This window comes from Mus musculus, chromosome 3 (assembly GCF_000001635.26).
Source record: "Mus musculus strain C57BL/6J chromosome 3, GRCm38.p6 C57BL/6J".
Taxonomy (NCBI): Eukaryota; Metazoa; Chordata; class Mammalia; order Rodentia; family Muridae; genus Mus; species Mus musculus.
In genome coordinates, this window is record NC_000069.6 from 85,655,825 (window position 1) to 85,674,031 (window position 18,207).

At 48.1% G+C, this 18,207-nt stretch overlaps 1 protein-coding gene across 3 annotated transcripts in view; it reads right to left on the bottom strand.

Moving 5' to 3' along the window:
• Positions 1-4,238: 4,238 nt before the first annotated feature.
• Positions 4,239-18,207, bottom strand: part of Fam160a1 (family with sequence similarity 160, member A1) — a 125,240-nt gene continuing 111,271 nt past the window's right edge. For all 3 annotated transcript variants that reach the window (XM_011240082.2, XM_006501333.3, NM_172682.3), the window contains 4 exons: positions 16,399-17,655; positions 9,964-10,142; positions 9,529-9,667; positions 4,239-5,394 (listed from right to left, as the gene is read on the bottom strand). In XM_011240082.2, the coding sequence (XP_011238384.1) occupies positions 5,141-5,394; positions 9,529-9,667; positions 9,964-10,142; positions 16,399-17,655 (1,829 nt within the window). In that variant the 3' untranslated portion in view covers positions 4,239-5,140. The remainder of the gene's footprint in view (positions 5,395-9,528; positions 9,668-9,963; positions 10,143-16,398; positions 17,656-18,207) is intronic.

Genomic DNA, 18,207 nt, shown 5'->3' on the forward strand with positions numbered 1-18,207 from the left:
CAAACTTGATCTCCCAGTCTCCCAGAGCCAGCTCTACCTGCTCAGGACCAAACTATGTACACTGATACTTCATGGCTGGTTGAGGTTCCTTGTGGAAGCTAACACGGAGCATAAGTTAATCTAACCCAAGGAGCAAAGAAGTGCTGCTAATTACCAGGATTTTAAATTCTGGGTCATCTCCATCCAAAAAGCCAGCTTTTTGCACCTACTAGGTTCATGAATGACATGAGTGGAACTTTTGTTCATTTCTCTCAAGGCACAGATAGAAAAACTATTAGTATTCTACAAGCTGAGTTCCATACCACCACCATCCCTTAACATAATTATTGGTAATCTGGAAACATACGATGACAGGTTTGCACCTCCTCAAGTTGACCATTTCAGTATTATAGCCTATGGCATGGCCTACAGTTTATAGTGTATATTTCAACTAGATTGCATTTAGTTATCATTTCAAGGACTCTAAAGAGGAAGAAAGGGAAAGCGCCCCACCTAGAAGGCCATGTAAGCTGCCCATTGCCAGGAAGAGTGTGGCTGTGGCCACAGTGGGCAGAGGTAGAAGGCATGTGCTTTAAGTCCTCTCTCACTGACTCTGAGGCCATAGCTAGGCAGAAGTCTTTTAAACAAGATCAGCACCAGATCCCTTCTGTAAAATGTCTGCAAGGGACAAAAGAGGTCTGGCTTTTGGTGGTCCTTGTCCTAGTAAAATGTCACTTGATATTGTGCAGCCTCAGCTCAGTGAAATTTATAATCTGGCCTGAGTACTTCCGTCATCTGTGCAGATTCTGAAGTGAAGACACAGCTCATTTAAACTCCATAAAAGAGCCATGAAATGAACACCAAGTACACAGGAACAGAATCCTATGGTCAGGTTTGTGTGGGCAACAGTGACCTGGGCTAACTCACACCTTCAAAGACAAGAACCCAGTGACCAGTCCTAGCTAAGGGTTGTGAGAGCAAGAATCCACAGATCTACCCACTGTGCCTTCCTCTCCCTCCCCCATGGTCCTCGTCCCTAAAGAGCCTCACAGAACATCTCTTGTGAAAGCCCTGTTTATCCAGTTAATGAGCTGCCGAGATAATCTGTCCTCCAAAACAAGTGCTGGATTAACAAATGCCTGGATGGAGAAGGGCTTTGCTGAGGCAGAATGGTCCCAGAAGCCATTCTGAGTCCTCTAAGAGCATCTTGTGAGGCATTAGGTTTATGATGGGCATCCTAAAAGAAGCAGCAGCCAACTCTGCTCTCTTAAAATGTCTCCTCCCTTGACAGACTTAATGGTGGACTACTCACTCTTGACAAGTTGTTCCAAGCTGAGACATGATAGGGAATTAGTGTCATATGATACACAGACTGGTGGCTGACTCAGAAAGGGGCTAAGATGGCTCCCTAATGGTTTAAAGCTGTTGTGGCCTCAGCTGCCCGAGGAGCCGCAGCCTCAGGAAATGCTAACTGCTGAGATGGCTTGAGGGTTGCAGCAAACTGTACATTAGGCTGTCCTGGGCCAGTGACTTGAAGTGGCATGTACAATAATAGCTGTCCTACAAGAAAGCACTTCATAAAGATGGCAAACTTGACAGCCAATCCTGCAAACACACAGCTACTAATTAGCAGTTGAACTAGACTGCCCTTAAATGAAAATTGGAACACAGTCATATTTAACATCATGTCTGTGACATGCCCCACCATGCTGGCCAGACTTCCCTACTGAGAGCAACCTGGGATACACTGATCCAGAATGGGTACCCACATCAAAACTTTAGACCTCTAAATGGAACTGGAAGCAAACCCACATGACTACTACAGAGATGCAAATAACTGCGGGCCCTGGCAAAAAAAAAAAAAAAAAAAATCACTGGCTGCCCAAACTAGAGCAACCCAAACCTTCACAGATCCACTCTCTAGATTCTATTTACAGGAGGATGCTTTGCTGACAACACCCCACCTCAGGATGTCTTAATTGGAAAATAATCAACAGCTACATCTAAGCTAAATAAAAAGCCACCTGATAAGGACAGCTCATTGCTTGCAAGGACCTGCAAAGCAGTGAATATATACCCCTGCCTCACAGCAGACTCCAGCTCTACTCCCAGCAGGTAACAGTACTTTCCACAACAACGCTGAACCAAATGGGGACCATGTCATATGGCTCTGCCAGAGAAAGAAAGGGTTTGACAATAAAACCATTTTAATTAGTTGTTCTTGCAACTGTACTTCCTATCTGGGAGACTGTATTTCATCCCATGAAATTGTGTCTTAGGCTGAAACTACACCAGATTTTCTTCGTTAAATTTTTTATATTTACCTGGCTATTTTCAAAATCAATTTTAACTGTCCCTATGCGCTCATGTATTTTGAACCATAAAACTCACTCAGTCTAGACTTTTAAAGCAGACCCTGAATTATGGATCCAGGTTAATGTTGTGATGTTCCGAAACCCTCCACTCCCTGTCCCTGCTGAGGCCGGTCAGCCTAGACATTGTGACGCCAATCCAGGATCTGTGCCAGGATCTGTATCTACTGTTAGTCCTCAAGCATGGCAGCTGATATGACACCTGTCACAGGGTAGAGGACAGAGTCCCTGGGACATGTTCTAAACATGTCAAATCTCTCTACACATTCTCTCCATATATATGGCTTCAACCTGTAAATTTAAGAACTAAAGTGACCTACCTCATTAAACTTATGATCCTACAAAGAACTGCCATCGACTGTCTGCCTAGAGCAGTGTTCACTCTTCACATCATCAGGACTTGCCCTTCCCCTGTCTGTAGCTCAGATCTGCTTTTGGCATGTCCATACCATTCCTGACTACTTAGGGCAACTGCGTCGGCCCTGAGGTGCACCATGCTCTATTCTCAGCTAACTTCTATTTTGTAAAGCTCTCAACACAGCCCTCTGAGGGAAGATGTCGGACTCAGGAACGAATGGAGGGAGTCAGAGAAGAGGTGTCAAATGAGTTTGCTATCAACATCCCATCTTAGGTATTCTGATCCCAACCCTTAACTCAGATCTGTCAGTCATCCATGCCCTCTTTTAACCTAAGTTTACATCAGTACCTGGGGCAGAGGGTGGGGGGGAGTCACTCTTTCCCAGTAGGCACCTTCCATAAAGGGGACTCTGGGGTGTATAATAAGTATGTAAAATGGGTAAGTAGCAGCATGCTTACTTAACATATTAAAAGGGAGGAGAAATATGGACTTGAGAAGAATCAACACTGACACCAGAAAATGGAGATGAGTATAAAACCACAGAGCTAAAGAACACCATTTGCAGATATGGCTTCAGCATTCAGTGACTTGGCAAGCACAAACAGACAAAATGGGGTTTAAAGGAGAACCAGTTCCTTTAGCTGCTCCTCTCTCATTAGCTGAAGCTACCTTCTTCTAATGGAGACTTGTGGGGCACACATCAGGAAGGCAAGAGCAGGCCAGTTTACTGTGCCTTCCACATGCTGGCTAATGCACCATGGCTGGGCAAACTGGTTTTCTAAGTACATGTAAAGTCAGCAATGTTCCATGAACAGGTAAGGGGGTTCTCGTTTAGGCTATGACACACTGTCACCCAGCCTCGGTCAGATCTACCTCAGCATTCACTCATGGGCTAGCTCTCCAGCTTTCTTATCTAAAGCTACTTCAAGATCCTGTGAAAGCCTGCAGTGCCTCAGAGATGATTCTTTTCCCCATCGCTCTTCTGTACCAGGGACCTGACTGACAAACTGGTGTTCCTGAGGCACAACTGATGGGGCTGCCATCACCCTTGGGGCTCAACATAGATGCCCACAAGGAACAGAGAGAGCTAGGCATTGCATCTCTCCACTGAGGAGGCTCCACCACCTCACTCAAGAGCCAGGCCCAGAACATAAGGTGACTTTAATATTCATAAATACAAGTTGTTGTCTCAGGGTGTGTATGTGTGTGTATGTGCGCACGCGCGTGCATGCTTTCCTCCCTGCTTGGTAGTTACTTTATAGGGCTATGACTGAAGTATAACCACGCTGCTGGTAGCAGGCTGGCAAACAGCCAGAGATACCAGTACATCCCAACTAGGGCATCCTCCACCGCTGGATACTTGGCATGCAGCATGGCTGTGGGGAGGGAGTAACCATCAGGCACTCACAACTTCACAAGCTCCCTGTGACCTGTATGCATCTCCGTCCCAGCTGCTGACATGGGCTGAACAGTGCTTATTTCTCTACAAGGGCAACATATTAGTAAAATAAGAACCAGAGTTTCTCAAGTTACAGTTAGCAGAATTTTTATCTTTTGCACCCATTCCAAGCTCTGCACACCCTCAACCCCCCCCCAAAAAAATCCTCTTTGCGTTACAAGTTAACGTTTGTTTTCATAAAATACTTAAACAATAATGTTTTTAACATAAGTATATGACACCACACTTTTTTCCATCTGATCAAATGCCTAAGATCCAAAGTTTGCATAGGTATGCTTCCTTTTGTGCAAATCTTACTGAATTAAGGCTGTCTTGAGTTTTGGTTGTGCTCCAATGATTAGAACAGCTCTCAAGCAACAAGAAAAAAAATCCTGCATTCCAGATTCTCTCTGTGTGCGAAGTTTTGGGCAGACAGCTGGGGCTTGGGGATTTTCCCCACAACATTAAGGCAATAGGTATGGAAAGATTGCAAGTCCTAGAAGTAAAATTCAGAGCAGCCAATGATGTGTCCTATGTGGCAGGAGGAGCTCCGTTCTTACATTTCACTTCTTGCAGAGGCTGCTAGGCCATGTGTGTGCCACCATGGAGGAACCTCCGTGAGACTGCTGAGGCACTGACCCCCACCAGGCATCCAGAGGTCACAGAACCTCCGTGTGCGCTCCATGGCATCTGAGCTACAAACTGAGGGTCTCTGTCTCCTCCATCCAAGGCATGGGAGACAACTACAAACCATCTGAAGAGGAAACACAGCTGAAAGAGCCTGCCAAGGAGACAGCCGGCTCACAAGACATTCTGTGTAACAAGGGGAGACCCGGCTGGAGAGAGGAGGTGTACCAAAACCCCCCGATAAATCAAGTATTGTCAGGAAATATCAAAGTAGACATTTTTGATAAGCAGCTTTGCATTTAACATTCAGTCAAGACACTATAACCTTATAAAACCAAATCTCTATGAAAATAGTAGTATAAAAAGCTAACAGCAAGAGTCTTCAAAGTCTCCCAGGATCTTGTAACACAGAATGGAGTGTTCTTGGGCCAAGGCTGCCAGCTCCTTCAGGAACTCTGGGAAGAGAGCAGCAGCCAGCATGGTGTTCTTCACTGGCAGAGGCAGGTTTGGGGGTGCCCTGGTCACCTTGGCTCTGTTGCCTAGGAAGGGCTGAAGCACACGTGGAGGGCCATCCAAAAGGGTCTTGTCACTTTCTGGCCTGGAGATCTCCTGAATGGGATCTGAAAACAGAAAGAAGACAGTTCTGGGACTCTTACATGACAAGTGTGTGTGTAAGGGGCAAGTGGATTCATGGAGGGAATAGTAGTGGGTGCAGTTCCTCTCCCGACTAGATCTGCAGACAGCCCTGATATTCTCCATGACAAGCTTGTCCAGCTTGTCATAGCTAGCACTCAGCTTGTAACACAGAACTGTCTATCTGAAATCACATACACAGGAAGAGATGTGGCAATAATACCGGGTTGGCAAGAAATTCCCAGCTAGACACTGTACTGACACCCTGAAGTCCTGATTATCTGGGAGATCAAGGAAGAAGGGTCATGTGACTCAGTAGTTCAAGATCAACCTGGGCAACAGCAAACCCCTGACTGGATGGATGGATAGATGGACAGACACAGACAGTAGGCAGACAGACTGACTTCCAATAGCTCCTGCTACCACTGCTGACAGTTGAGTGGAGACTGGGCTCATGGGAAATCTACCAAAGACACCTGTGGCCCCTCTGCTCTCCTGATACCCAGTACTGAGCCAACTACTCTACTCCTGCCAGGGCCACCCTGGTCACCAGGTGCAGCTCCTTAAACTCCTGTGTTCTGCAGCTATTGCTCTGACCTCAGCTTCCCAGAAACCCCAGCCCATTCTGTCTGGGTCCTCTAGCCTCCAGAACACAAGAAGAGTAAGAGATCCCTCTAGATCACCAGAGATAATGGGATGGACTAGGCTAAGAATTCACACAGCCATCAGGATCTAATGGCAACAAAGGGCTTGGACAGCCAGCACTTAAAGAGGGCTCCAGGGGCCTGTGTCTCCCTCAGCAACATAAATCTAAGATGGCACGAGCCCAGGTTCCAACACATCCAGCTGATTTGCATTTTTATACCAAATCGGTTCTCCTAATTAAAATGGTTCAATCTCCCTGACTGATTCCTGAGCTCTCCAGCCCTCATATGTTTGTAGGAGTTCTTTATGCCACCTCTGCCCCTCCCCAAATGATCCCATCAACCCTCCCAAATCACGGTATCCAGGCTCTTCATTATTCTGGCTGCTTTTTAGAATTCAGCCCCATTTTTCAACACTTTTCAGAGTGTTGCTTAACGACGGCACTAAAAATTCTTGACATTTATAGTACTTTCTACATCTCACTACTATAGTCTTTAGTGTTAAAAAAAATCCTCTACTTTGCTGCTTTAAATATCCTTTTGGATTAAAGCATATCACAGTTCGTGTCACAGAGAAGTTGTTGAGAATCTGTCTCCTACTATCTCTTATCAGAGCTCCCTCTAGCCCCATCAGGGGTATTAACAATGCAGAGGCCCAAGGTCAGCCTTGGTGACCCACCCACACTGGTCCTCAGACACTTCAGGTCTCCCACGAGCCATCGGAGCTCACTGGGGAAGCTGGCCTGGATCCACTGGGGATCAGAACACCCAGACTGGAATCTATGCTGTGCTGGCTGCCTCGTCCCCTGCAGCTCCGTCCCCACATTTCCCTTCACCCACATCTTACTAAGCTTCAGAGGCACTGGGACTATAGCTAAGAGCACAGATTCTGTGACCTACCTACCAGCTGGGCTACTCCAGGCAAGTGGCTTCACCTCTCTGTGCTCTCACTTCCTCTGACTGTCAGAAGCTCATGGCATTGCTATAATGATCAAGTGAGTCACCAGGTATCAATACACAGGGGCCACACTAGACTGCATGTGGCCCACTTCAGCTGCCACTCACTTCCCGAAAGCCCCTCTCTGCCCGGGTCCCTGCCCCATTCACTGGAGGCTGGCACAGGGTTTCAGCCACACACTGCTCTTTTCAAGAGCCAAGCCCCCTGAGAATGTCTCACAAACCCTGGCCAGTCTATCCAGGGAGCCTACAACACTTTGCAGAATGTGTGACCAAGGAAATAACCCCCCACTCCTCCACACTCAAGTTCTCCTTAGAGCTGCCTCTCACGCCTAACCTCCACTTCCCAACTCAACCCCACCCTGCTCGCTAAACCATGCTCTTTGTGGATTTTTTACATCTAGCGTGACTTGTGAATTGGAGATGTCACTGCTAAGGTTTGCCTGCCCAGCTTGAATCCACAAATCATTGTTCATGACACAGAAGAGCAGCAAAGGGGTCCGAAGACTTACAGGGACATCCTTCAGGCAGTTCCAGCATCCCCTGGGGTGGACCCGAGCTGGCTTACCACCAGGAGATGGCCTTTCAATGTGTCACAAGTAGGCAGATTTGAGTGATTACCCTGGCCTGGATCACCAAGGCTGTTTCCTTTGCTGTAAAATGGGTTAGCATCTAGCCACCTTCTAGAATCAGAGCTCAGTTAAAGGAGTCTTTACATTAAGTCGGGTCATGGCACTATTATTGTGTAGTTTTAATGTATTTGAGTGGGAGTTCTTTCTTCTTCCTCCTCCTTTTCTTCCTCCTTCTCCTCCTTTCTGCTGAGAAAGTAACTAAACCTCAGGAGCCAATGACCTGGTCCCTTCAGTCATCACAGAAACCTCTCCATCCTCCTGCTGTAGAGCAGGGATCCTTTTAACTGCTCCCTGAGGAGGCTGCCTTTTCCGAAGGGACACCAGGAAGTTAAGAATGCAGACGCTGACTGGGGAAGCAACTCTGGCTGCAGGCACCTGAGTTACAAAAGGGCCCAACAAGCATGCACAGCACCCGAAGGGAAAGCTAGGGAGAAGGAAGTGCACATCACATCAGGGCCAGGGCTGGCTTCTGAAATGGTGCCTGGCTCTGAAAAGCTGCTGCAGACTGTCAAAGACTAACTCAGAGGACTTCAGAAGCTGAGCAGGACAAAGGCTCCGTTCCTCTCCAGGCAACAGGGCTGGGCAAAGGGCACAGCCCAGAGTGGAGACCCACCTTCCCACTCACTGCACACAGCCCTCCCGCCCACAATGGCCTTACCTTCTCTTTTTGAATTCTAACAAGTTAAAACCTGGCCCCTCATTTCACCAGTGGTACTTAGCCCAACTTTCTTCTAAAATCTGCCGCGTAGTACCCCAAAAGAACCTCAATCAGAGTTCTTGCTGTGGCCAGAGAGTGCCTGAGAGATGAGCAAACCTTCCCTTTAACTGTCAAGAGAGGAGCTGAGAGTACTGCTGAGTGGTAGCGTGTGCTTAACCTGCTGGAGGCCCTGGGTTCGTGCCTAGCCCCATCTCCACAAACAGGAACATAAGACCCAGTGAAGCAAAGTGACCCGGATAACACAGCAGACACTAGAGACAGGAGCCAGTAGCTGCACACAGTGCTGGGCTCTTCTGAGCTTCTTATGAAGGTGTCAATCTCTCTCAGAGTCATGCTTCTGCCTCTCATACCCAGCCTTGTTTCTGGTCACCTGCCTTAGCTCGGAGGCCCCAGTCTCCCCACTGCTCAGCCGCCTCACAGAAGCTTTGTCCCATACCTGGACAAGCATGGCCAGGTAGGCCACAACAATACTGGACATTCGCTTGTTTGTGCTCACCAGGGCCTGCCTATGTCACAGCTCAGGAGACAGTGGCCATCAGATTTGTCTAACCAGAAACCAGGCCAAGCAGCAGTACTCCCCAGGCCTCGGGCTATTCTCAGCTCTCCTCTGTCACACCTCGCTGCCACCCACCTCTCTCTGTTCTGCCATGACCCACCTAACACCTCCCCTTTGCTGAGCGAAGCAGGAATTGCTGAGGGTAAACTACACGTTTACCCTCATTCGAACAAACAGTGTCCGCCTCCTGGAGTCCTGAAACATGTTTAGTTTTTGGTACAAAATGCTCTAAAAATATAATAAAGAGAACAGATGCCATCTGCAGGGCAGGGACAGCCAAAAGATGGTTCCAGGAGTGCACGTGATGCCTCCCTGGAGTCTGCGGGGGCTGATATACTGCAGTTTGTCAACATCTCATGTCAGCTCCTTCCTTGAACCACCTCAGTTAGGAAAATGGATGGGCAGCCAGATCCTCCATGGAGGGGAAGGGCAGGCCTGGGAGCAGGAGCACTTCCTTTTAAATCTGAGAACACTAGAAAGAGGTGGTTCTAGGATGGACACAAACAAAAAGGTTCTTTGATGCATATAGGTTCCAGACTCCAAGAACACCTGCAAACAAAATGTGGGGGACTGGGCACAGGCTAAGACAGGCACAGTGGAGAAAGCTGGCTGACCTTTGGTGAGTGCCGCAGGGGCCATGTCAGACATGTCCACCCTGAAGAGCAGGTACTGCTGAGCTTGGATGAGGAGGCCTGGGAAGTCTCTCTCCACAGAAGCAAACTGCTCGATCTTGTTTTTCACCGATGCAAGGACCTGTCAAAAACCACATTAATGATGCTATTACTCCTCAGCCCGAGTCTGCTCTCAGTCACCAATACATCTTTCGGGTCCATCCCTCATTACAGGGACTGTTATGGTACTGGACATTTGCTCATTTTTAACTGCCTGTGTTCCTGGTAAGGAACTCTCAAAACATCAAGCCAAATGAAGCACTGCAGCTTGTCTAGAACCGTCTATACAGCCAGCCTGCTGGGACGGGAAGGGAACCAAGTTAACAAAGTCCTGAGAGGAAGGGAAGGACAGAAGGAATGGGCGTGGCTGTAACACACCTGGTAGAGCGAGCGGACGCTGGGCTGGAAGACCATGTTGGTGTTGAGGAGGAAGGAGCGAAGGAGCGGCTGTGGGTAGCTGGCCAGCTGGGTGATGATGCCGATGAGAAGCAAGTTGACATGCAGAGAGTTCTCCAGCATGTTCTCCAGCTTTGACAGGACCACGCTGATGAATGGGCCTGCAGGGAGGACAGACACAGTGCCAGGGCTGGCTGGACATGAGGGACAAGTGTCCGCAGAACTGCAAAGTCACAGGGGCCATAGCCAGGGTGTGGACACAGAGGACATGTGTCTGCTTCTCCTTATAAAGGAGAGTTGACATCCTGACTCCACAACCACCTGGAGTACCTTGAAATCTATGAAGAACCTTGAAAAGCTCAGACAACAAATAATTTTTAGAAATTGCATTGCTTTTCCCCTTTGGTTCTATAGTCCTGATTCTGTCAGTGATCAAAATGTATAATTCACTGTCTCCCCATGCTATGGACTGCATGCAGATGTCAGAGGCCACCGAAAGTGTCATAGCAACAAGCCTTTGTGTTGGTAGAGAATATCTAACATGTTGAGTAATGTTTACCAAGTAGCAACATGTGACCAGGGACTTCTTGTCCTATGCACATGCCTGAGTGGTTCTCCCTCAGTGTCGGAAGGGAAGGAGTCCATGCATGAATGAGGAGGTCCTGGTTGGAGACCTGGCTGTTCCTGGCAACTTGGTATCTGCATTTTCCATTTCAGATCAGAGAGAAAGAAGGATCAGTCTCAGGAAATGGGGTCGAGTGTGACATAGAGGTCTCGAGAGAAAAAAAAACAAAACAAACAACAAAAAAGCCTAATAATTAAAAAAGCAGTTTATAAAAGATACCTATATAAGCAAAAAGAATCTGTTTCTGCTTCAGGTTGGTAGCAAGTTAATATGGTTTATGTGTTGGTTTACTGAGAGCAAGGAAAACAAAAAAATAATAAATCTGGAATTAATAAAATTACTTGAAGATGTTTTAAATTTTTGCCATAAAAGTGTTCCATTAAGCAAGATCGATGGCGATTGTGCATTTCCCCCAGTGGAGCCATCGATGCTGCCACTAAGCTGCAGCATATTTATAGCACAGGCACATCGCCCTTGATAGATAAACACGCCTTATGAACACTTCACCACCATTAGCGTGAGTCTAACACAAACACACTTCATCTCGAGATGCTTCATGCAGAACTCTGCCAGCAGCTAAATCCCTTAAAAGGAAGCAGGGTCTCTGAGAAGTGAGAACAGACAACTATGCCAAGCACCAGAATGGGTGAGTGACAGGGCGATGCTGCGACCCTCTGTCGAGGTATGATCCCTTCACGTGCCACGCTGCCCCTGGGAAGGGCTGGCAGAACTCTTCATCTGCTTTCTATGTGAGTAGAAAGGGGGGTTGATGACCCTTGGAGAATTTTGCCAAACAAACCTGGGAGGGTCTGCCACACATATCCAGAAACCTCACAGACTGGAATCCCAGTCTGAAAGCAACTCGTAATTGTCCCTTTAAGAACCCTAGAAATGTCACCTGGGTTCTTCTCACAGCACAAGTCTGGCTTTCTGAGTTGCTTTCCTTCTACTTTAACTAGTTTTCTGTCTGTCTGTCTGTGTGTCATACCCTCAGTCCATCCCCAGTCACTAACATCTTGTTCCTTATTTGTTTCTTTCCATATGAAGAAAAGGATCTTAATAAAATCATAATCAACTAGGTGGAACACTCAGCAAAACATGCTCCTAATGTGAGTGTTTGACTTCTTTCTCTGACCCCAGAATCTTGTCTGTATCCAGCCATCCTACCTACAAACACAAGTTTGCCAGCCTTCAGTGTCTAGGGTAGACATGCACAGTTCATCACTGGCTCCAAGGGGGACGAAGAGCGCAAATCCCACGCATGGTGGAGAATAGGGTTATCCCATCAGCATCGCACCTGAGTAACAGTGCATTGACGGCCAGGAGACGGCCATCGTAATCCACCAATGGTGCTATCAGTCTTAGGCATGGGCAACGGAAAAAATACATTAAACTCTCTGAATCCTGACTTTATTCTTAGCTGGCTTCTAGTACATCAAAGAAAGCTGCTTAGCAAAAAGCAGTTGCCAGGGGAACTGTATGCTTCTGAGAATCAGAAGACAGTGCTACACTCAGAAAACCTCAGGCAACCTTGGGAGTAGAAGGTGAGTACTTTTCCCTCTACTCCTGGGAGGACAATAAGCTCCTCACCCACTAGTTTAAATTGTGGATGTCCCATGTATCTACTACAAGGGGGGCATGAACAGCCCATTTATCTATTGAAGGCGAGCTCCCCTTCGTGGCACTGTTAGGAGGTGGTGGAACATTAGGAAGTAGAGCCTTGCAGAAGGAAGTTGGGTCACCAGAGGCAGGCCTTTGATGGGGTGTGCTGGGACCCTGATCTTCCTTGTTCCTTTTTGTTCCCATGGTACCATGAGATGAGCTGCTGGGCCGCATCCTACCCAGGATGCAGTGCTACCTTACCACAGGACTGAATGCAGTGGGGCTGAGTCCTCTGAAACAGTGAGACAGAATACAGCTGAGGATCTCAGGCACTTCCACAGCCCTGCGAAGCTGATGCACAGACTCACATAGGATATTTCAATCCCCAGAGAGACCGTGACCTCACTGCTTCCCTCCCTAGCACTCACTTCCTTTCCTTCCCATGCTCAGCCCCTTCCCTGTACTCAGTCGGCTGCCTGCATGTCTCAGTTCTGACACCAAAGTTGCCATCGACTCTGTGACTCAGCTCTGTTCACAAATCCAACCTTGGAAACGGCTGACTATGGTCCTCACTTCTATCTCTGTATCTCTGCCTTAGGCAGAGTCCTTTCTCATCCTGCCTGGACTCTAGTAACATACTTTCTATTTTAACAGAGATTAAAACTGCATAATATATACATATATAAGCACACACTCTCACACATATTTGTACACCTTTAAAATAGTTCAAAGGCTTGTAAAGCAAGCTACCTTCTGGAAGAAACTCTTGTTACAGATTCTAGTGTATTACAGAGATGTATATATACAATAAAGTAATTCTGACTTATTGTTCCTATACAGAAGCCAGAATTCCAAGAGCTTCTCCTGACTCATTCGATAAAATCATCCTGGGATGAACGTATTTATCCCCATTTAAAGATAAGGCAGAAGGTTAAATATACACAACTTGCAAATAATGGAGTCAGAATTTCAATTTGGACCAACTGTTTCTAGAGCTGTTGGCCAGCATCATAATCCCAGGTGTGTGTGTGTGTGTGTGTGTGTGTGTGTGTGTGTGTCCATCTGTCTGTCTTTTAGTATCGTGGTTTTAAAACAAAGACAGCATTACCGATCCTCTATTGTGGAGACTTCTTTTCCACTTAACAATATGTCCTGCAGAATGTCCCACACATCACAGGAAGCTGTCTGAATGGTCTCAAAGCTGCAGAATATGTGGTTGTTTCGAGTGTTGCATAAGCAGTCTGGTCTCCTCCTGGGGGGTAGTTGGGTTCTTTCCATTCTTTCTTTATCATAAACAACACTGCAGTGAACATTCTCATGTGTATGTGTGTATGTAGACATGTGTGTCTGTGAACACATGTATAGATGACTGGACATGCATATGTGTGGCACAGAACTATCAATACAGCTGTGAGTGTGGCTCTAGAAACAGAACGGCCAGGCCCAGGCAATGGCGGCAACGGCCTTAATAATAAGCACATCTTCACTTGTTCTTGCTGCTGCCTCTCCCATCCCCACACTCTCTCCACAACACTATTCAGGCTGCTCCTTCGGATCCCAGCATGCCACACCCCAACTTTAATGCTTAGGCCAGGGGTACAAGGTCCTCCTTCTTCAGCTTGGCCCAAACACCCCCGCTAAGCAGAGCCCAAGTGCTTCCAGGCTTCCTCTCCCACCTCTCTGCCCTGTGAGAGCCATACTCCTCACTTCCATGTGCTCTGCCTGCACACTGTCAGCTGGATGTGTAGCCATTTCCTCCGGAGCAAGGAGGAAGGCTCCAAGGACTTTACAAGGCTCAGAAAACCCATGAACCTGCAAGACTCATGAGGCTTCTTCTCAAAGTTCTCTGAGTAGTCGGTGATGGCTCGGGGAGAGGAGACTGTTTGGTGTAGCTGCCTGTGGGTTGTGCAAGACCCTCCAGAGATGCAGCTGATGTGAGGCACTGCTCGTGTGGGATGGGCTATTGTCACCCACACTCATGTAAGGAACCCTTCATACACACCTCATGTGGAGTCCCAACAAACGCACTGGTCAACACTCTACAGTTGGACAGATGTGTTTCCTTTGTTTGTCTTAGTGTCCTGTCTACAGTAAACAGACATGTCTCTGCAGCCAAAACCTCACAGTGCTGCTCCCCTCTCAGACTCCCCCTCAGAGCAGAGCCCCTGTTGTGATGCTGCGTCCTCCCTCCGCTAGGCTCCCTTCCAACCTGGAACACAATGGCTGATACCCGCTTCCCACTGCAAACAAAGTTCTTTGCTGGAAAAATGAAACCCTATGAGTTTTGTAGGAAGCAAAATCATCTCGGCAGAATTCATTTCTACTGACCATTCCTCACGATTCCTCATGACAGAGAGAAGGCGAGCCAATGCCTCAGCCCATACTTGGAAGTTTGAGAACTACAGGGCTCACACAAGGAGAGATGTTTCCTGACACTGTGTACATGTTCCACAAAGAGGAAGGAAAAAGACAAGGCTTTCCTTACGGAGACCACTTGCACCAAGGAGCTTGCTTCTGATCAGCTCACAGGGCACGACACATACACAACCTTGCTAGTGATGCTGTTGTTTTCTAGGCTTTCCCTAAGTTATACTTCTTCCCTGAGTTACACACTCCCCAGGGATGTAACTATTTTGTCAGAAAGCTGGCACCCTAAGGGCAGCGTTCATTAGCTAGGACTTGGTCCCCATGTCCCACAGAAAGGTTGCAGGACATTCGGACTTCTCCCTGTTGAGTGTGTCAGAAAAATAGGCCTCTTTCCCTCACTCAGCTCCCCCAACACTGTCCCTTCCCCCATCGACTGGGAGACCTAAGATGATCAAATCCTTTTAACTTATGATTGACTGACTGGCTGAATTTTAATTAAAACTTGTTCACACCGAAATGTTATCTCAGCTAGAAGCTCAGGCCTGATAATTGTGGAATTAAAAGCTGTCTCCCTGTTTAAATACATCTTCAGGCATCAATAAATAAATGAATAAATATTGGGGGAGACAAGTAGGGAGACCCCCTTGAAATCACAGCACATCTCTGTGAACAGACCAGAAGGCAAACTTTACTTTTTAATCTGCCTGTGGGAGTCCCGGAAGGTGGGAACACTGTCCTTCCTCACCAAGCCTGAGTCTCAGGAGGCCATCAGAAGGGACAGTAGTGGCCCTTCCTCCTGTCTGTCTGTCTGTCCTCACAGGGCTGCGGAGGTATGTGTGTGTCAATGCCCCACACCTGGGAAGAGTAGAGCCAGGGTACGCCCAGAGTGTAGCACAGGGCCACTGTCTGTCCGTCTATGTCACTAGCTACTTCCAGGACTTGAGTTTGCTATCACCTGCCACCCAGGCTTCCCACTCCCGCCTTCAGTGGCACTCTGAGCTCTTCTTATCTGTGGGAATCCCCTCTGCTACTATCTGCAGATTCCGACTTCTCTGCTTCATAGTTAATGATGTTCTCTCATGCTTCCTCGGCTGATCCACTCACTTTATAGCCCAGCCCAGCCCTGTGCCTCTTACACGGGTCCTCCCTGTTGCTGGCACTGTTAGCACTGGAACTCTTTTGGGAATGTGGTTAGTACCTGTGAACCTAGTTTTATTTTGGGGTGTTGAGCCCTTCCTTTAGGGCAAAAGCCCAACTAATGGCGATGGCCCTTTTTGCCCAGCTGCCATCCTACAAGTGTTTTAAGCATGACGTCACTGCTTGGCCACTGGGAACAGACACGAACTGATGTCTCTCCAAAAACAAGTTAGATTCAAGGAAATGCAGCTTAAATAATGACTCGATTCTGGTGTGGTCTAATCAGGCCTATGACTTTATCAAGAATGTCAGAACTTGAGCAGGGTGTGGTGGCATACACCTTTAATCCCAGCACTCGGGAGGCAGAGGCAGGCAAATTTCTGAGTTCGAGGCCAGCCTGGTCTACAGAGTGAGTTCCAGGACAGCCAGAGCTACACAGAGAAACCCTGTCTCGAAAAATCAAAACAAAAACAAAAAACAAAAAACGTCAGAACTTAAAGTCTGACTTGATAAACAAATCCATCATAGTAAGAACAGCACTGTATGGCTGCCCCCTCGCTCCTTGCAAAGACATTTCACTCCTGTTAGGTGAATGGACACCCTCACCTTCCACTTCCGCACTTTTCTCTTGCCATAGCACAAGCATTCTCAAAAGCTGAACCCACAAAGCCACTTAAGGTTGTCACCTGTGAACGGCGTACTCTGAGTCCTCACGGGATGGCGGCTGCTAAAGGCAGTATCCTCTCCAACACCAAATGGGGATGACCCGGCCTCCACGGCAGGCGTGGCCGCCATGAGGGAGTCGAAGTCATCGTCCTCCTCCTCTTTGCACTCTTCCCTCCTTTCTTCCTGCTGTGTAAGAAGTGAGGGCTCTGAGATAGGGATGCTCTGCTCCGTCAAGCCCTCAGTGCCAGAGTCCAGTTCTTGAATGATCTGGTCGTACTGTGCAATGAAGTCTTCACTCTCCGTGCTGACAACTGCCAATTCTGACTGGGGTTCCGCCTCAAACGTGGTGGCTATCAACTCCGAGTCTAATGCTAAGGCTACGCCAGGCTCATTCTCTGGCTTGGCTTCTGAGAACGTGTTCTGACACAGGTCTGAACTCTCCCTGCTGGGTTGTGACTCTGTCTCAGGATCGGGACTAGAGAGAGGTCCATTGCTCGTGGGGAGACTCTGGGCTTCCGGCTGGAGCTTGGGCTGAGCCTCAGCGGTTGGGTCTGCAGTGTCCCCCTGCGGCTCCGCAGTGTCCTCCTGTAGCTCTGAGGTGTCCTCCAACTGCTCTGAGGTGTCCTCCTGCTGCTCCGAAGTGTCCTCCAGTGGCTCCAAGGTGTCCCCCTGCGGCTCTGAAGTGTCCTTCTGTGGCTCTGTGGTGTCCTCTGTGTCCTTCTCAGCACATAGCCTGTATACCATCACGTCATCCTGGAAGTCTGACTCCTCAATGTAGGACCCCTTGAAGAGGAGGATGGCGTTCTTCTTCATCTCTTGGATGTGTTTGGGGGGATCAATAGGTGCTGGTGGGGCCGGGGTCTCCACCTCGTCATCAGGCCCGGGGGAGCCCACATCTGCCCCTGAAGAGATACCAGTGTCGTAGCTGTCATCCCATTCTAGCTCTGACTGGCTCTTGTCCTTTGTCTGTCCTGAAGTCCTAACACTCTGCTGTGGGAGTCTGGCCTCTGGGTGACCTGAGTTTTCTCGGCTCTCCTCTGACAGACTCTGCAGAAAGGTCTCAGGGTCAGGTGAGTCCCCATCATAGAGGGCTGACCACACTCTGCAGTCCCTCATGCAGTGGAGGATGTTGGTGTGGGCCTCCCACAGATACTGCAGGTAGCTGATGTCCAGGGCCTTCCCATACTCCACAATGCAGGCTGCTGGGGCGGGTGGGGGAGGAGGGGAAGGTGAAGAGGGCGAGCAGGGTGTCTCTGGCAGCAGCTGCTCCTCAGATCCTGTGCAAGAGCAGACAGCATCAGAGAGGTGGGAATTCGTGCACACAGGGAACCTGGTACCAGTTTAGGTCTAACAATGGTTGATTACATTATTTCTGAATAATAAAAACAGAATTAGAGAAAAAAAGACAGTGATAGAAACGTCACAGAAGATACAAAACAAAAATGGCCAAGTGCTGGCTATAGCCAACAGAAAACTCTTAGGTGATGCTGTGTGGTAGCTAGACAGTCAGAGAGGCCATAAGGATGGTCCCCTCTGTCATGGTCAGCTTTGGAGCCCATCTCCCATTTCCTGGCAACACCAGAAAAGCAAACACTAGCCTGTTCACTCCTCAGGACTACTGGCCAAACAATGTATAATGCCTCTGGTCCCAGGTGAGACATGTTCTAATCTGCTCCAGAAACCACCACTTTACATGTTATGGTTTCCTTCCTCAAGGGTTAATCTAGTTGGGCCTGTCAATCACCTGGCCTTGATTCCACCCCACAGGAAAGCTGATTTGTTTAAAGATGGGCTAAGGAGAGGGGAAGAATAATTATCCTCTTAAAGAG